General features: G+C 32.7%; 1 protein-coding gene across 1 annotated transcript; it reads left to right on the forward strand.

The window, feature by feature from the left end:
* On the forward strand, positions 619-2,803 carry LOC107629433 (chaperone protein dnaJ 20, chloroplastic). Its single transcript, XM_016332226.2, has 2 exons — positions 619-1,322; positions 2,175-2,803. The coding sequence occupies exons 1-2, from the start codon at positions 858-860 to the stop codon at positions 2,328-2,330; spliced, it is 621 nt and encodes a 206-aa protein (XP_016187712.1). The 5' UTR covers positions 619-857; the 3' UTR covers positions 2,331-2,803.

Genomic DNA, 3,689 nt, shown 5'->3' on the forward strand with positions numbered 1-3,689 from the left:
TGGTGCCAATATATTTATAGTAGAGTCAATAACTATTTTTTTAGAGTAGTTTTACTTTTTTTGGTGGATGACCGTTCTTTTTATCTTAAAAATTTGTTAGAATCTATTTTTAAGCAGAGATAGAGATAGTAGAAGAGATTTGCATAAACAATTACTTACTTGGATAAGTAAAACTGAATCTTTTTGTCGTAACCGATCTTTAGAGGATCGGATAAGTGGAGATTTTTGGTGAGCCTTTATACTTAATGGATTTGACTTTATTTTATATCAGAATATGAAGAATAGTTATATATTATAACAACATAAATATTGCTTTTGCAATAATTATATCACCTATGTTCACCAGATATTCCAACCACACAAGTCTCCTCATAAATGATATAGTTCACCTACTAAAAGAAAATTACAAAACATGTCAATCAACACCTAACTTAGACCCTTAAACAAACTTAAGGTTCAGATCAAATACAAAGAAGAAAACTTGCAGTTGGATTCTATTTTTTTTTTTAAATGAATAAAGAATATCACTTTGCTTTAACTCTATATAAGTCAATTTTATTCAACTCAAAATTCAGTTAAAGTCCCAGGCAGCCAGGCTCCCATAGTCTTCAAATAAATAGTAACAACAAATTATATTAAAGTAAATTATTTTTTTCTTTAAAAAAAAGAAAAAGAAAAAGAAAAAGAAAAAAGAAAAAAGAAAAGGCAAGACCATAGAAGATATAACACGTGGTTAGAGGCCTGAGAGTTGTGACATGAGCATCCACTCCAAAACACAAACGGAAACAGAAACATAACCACTGAACTTCTTCTTCTATTTTATTCAATCATTCATCTAAACACACAAACATAGAAAGATGCGGTTCTATCCAGGCTTAACCATCACACCCACCGATCACCGCTTCTGCGTCCCAACCGCCACAAATCCCGTCTCTCTAAGGCCCATTATCGGCCCAATCAAATGCCCAAACCGAGTCACCTTCTCCTTCAAGAAGCCCAGGGCCACCCTTAACGGCGCTGCTGCCACCGAGGATAAGCCAGCGATGGCGGTTGCGGAGCTGAGCTTCTACGAGCTTCTAGGGATTTCGGAATCGGGGTCGCTGATGGAGATAAAGCAAGCGTACAAGCAACTCGCAAGAAAGTACCACCCGGATGTGTCTCCACCGGGTCGGCTCGAAGAGTACACGAAACGGTTCATTCGGGTCCAAGAGGCTTACGAAACCCTCTCGGATCCCACTAGGAGAGCCATGTATGATAACGACATGGCTAGGGGAGTTCACTTCGCCTTCAATGCTCGTAGAAGTTACCACCACCGTGATCAGGTTTTCCCCCTTTTTCTTCTGCTGAAATTTGATATTCGTTGTGGATTTTGATTATTTTTTTATTTTTTGTTATCATTTGTGTATAATTAGAAGCAAGTTTAGTTATCTGAAATGCTTGGATTGGTTTATTCTGTTTTCAGGATAGGGTTTTTAGCGAATAGTTCATGTAAAGCTTAGTTCTTGTATATTCCGTGCTCATCATGTTGATTCCTTTAGTTGGTTGGACATGAAAATTAGGGCTTGACTTTGCGTTTGAATCTGTGAATTTGTTTCCCTGCTGATTTATCCTTGTTAGCAATTTTGCTGTTTCTGATTCTGTTGGTATTTATTTTTTGGCTAGTTGGTTCCTCCTCCAACTCTGTGCCCATGAGGCCATGATTGATTTTTCCCCATTTTTTTAAATTTAATTTTGATGAATGTAACCAGCTCCTTCGTTGACTTTTTTTTTTCGTTTGAATAGGTTCATATTGATTTTATTCTGGCTGTTGTCTTCTTTTTTCTGGAATAATTTTGAATGTGTCAACTTCAACACCATTTCATCATCTCAAAGACTTGATACATGTATTATTAAATTCAATGCATATATATGACTCTTGAGCACACTTTGAGTCAGTTGAACCTAATTTTATACCATGGTGATGGGTAATTGTAGGTCCTACCAACATGCTTCATGCCTTCTAAACATATGGATTATGGAAGAAGTAGAACCTTTTCATATATTGTATTTGCTTTGTTAATTGGTCCTTGTCCATCTCAATCCGAATTGTTTTAAGACAACAATCCTTAGTGTGTTTTCTTTTTGTAATTTTTTATTTTTTTCTAATAATCCAAAGCGATTTGATTTGTACCCAGGTGGTTGAACATAAGAGCGAGTGGAAATCTCGTTGGCAATCACAACTTTCTGAGCTGAAAAGAAGAAGTAGGAGCAAGAGCAAGGATGAAGGGAAGAACATGTCATGGGCAGCAAGAATGCGCCAACAAAGAAATGAATCATCAGATGAATCATGACTAGGATTTCCATTATTGTTCTCGAATCTGTGTATATGTATATATCTATATCATTTCCACGTTAGTTTAGATCAGATATATAGTATTACTTTCGGTTCACAACATGTAGTTATGACTTTTATGGTATGTTCATAAATTAATGTATCTAATACCATAAACAAACTTTACCCTGATACATTAATTTATAAATGTACCAAAAAAGCTGAAATAACAGTTATTGTGTGCCAGAGTGGTCTGGTGGCTGCATTCACTATGCTAACAAAGTAACAAACCATTATAGTTTGCCATTGCCACCCAAGAACGGGAAGAAAAAGAGAAAGAGAAAGAAAAGGAAAGTGGTGCCTCTTGGCCTTAATAATCTAATTATAGTTGATTATTCTGCGTCACACTTTGTGATAAACATGTATTCTGGTGTCATTTTCTTGGCTTAAGTGGTGTATTTTGTCTCTACTAATCATTCAACATAGTTTGTCCCAATTCCCAAGTTTCCAATCACAGAGATAAGGTGATAATAACTATGATGTCGACCCATAACAAAATTGGACACCACATAGCTCCACGCCAATTTGGATGTAGAATTCTAGCAAAGCAAGCAAGCAGGCCCACTTGTGCCTCAGTGTTTATCATAGTTGTCTCTAAATAAATCACTAATAGCCGCCACCGTTAAAAGGTACGTGGTTTTATAGCGGTATAGGAAAAAATTATATTATTTTTAGGGTGTATATTAAATATATTTAGTGTACATGTTAAAGTTACACTTATTATTAGTAAAAGTTGTCAAATTTTTTACTTTAGTAAACATACAATAAATAAATGTATTAAAAATTTAAACTTTGTATCTTTTTTATAAAAACTTTGTTAGTTAGTAATCATAACATGTGTCATTAGTTAAACCATTATTTTTATATTAACTTATTAAGTTTAAACTAATTTTTTAGTGGATATTATTAAGCTATAAAACTATTTTAATAATATAATAAAAAATTTTAAATTTTTAATGTATTTATCTTATCCATAATTTTTAGTTAAATATTTTTTATAATTATAATATGTCTTTAGAGTATATGTTAACAAGACTCAAATTGAAAGAAGAAGAACAAATACATTTAATGCATTAAAAATTTAAATTTAACAAGTTTGTTAGAGAGATTTTATATTTTATATCTTATGATAATAACTTGGTAGATAGAGTTCGTTATATAATTCAACATCATCATCATCGTCCTATACGTTGAAAACTAAAATTTTTGCATCTCAGTCAGATCAACCATCTATGTATCATATATGGATTAATTATATTAGGTATATACTAAAATTAGTCATTAAAATTAGTTATTAATATAAAATATATTAAAATAA

This window comes from Arachis ipaensis, chromosome B03, assembly GCF_000816755.2.
Source record: "Arachis ipaensis cultivar K30076 chromosome B03, Araip1.1, whole genome shotgun sequence".
Classification (NCBI taxonomy): domain Eukaryota; kingdom Viridiplantae; phylum Streptophyta; class Magnoliopsida; order Fabales; family Fabaceae; genus Arachis; species Arachis ipaensis.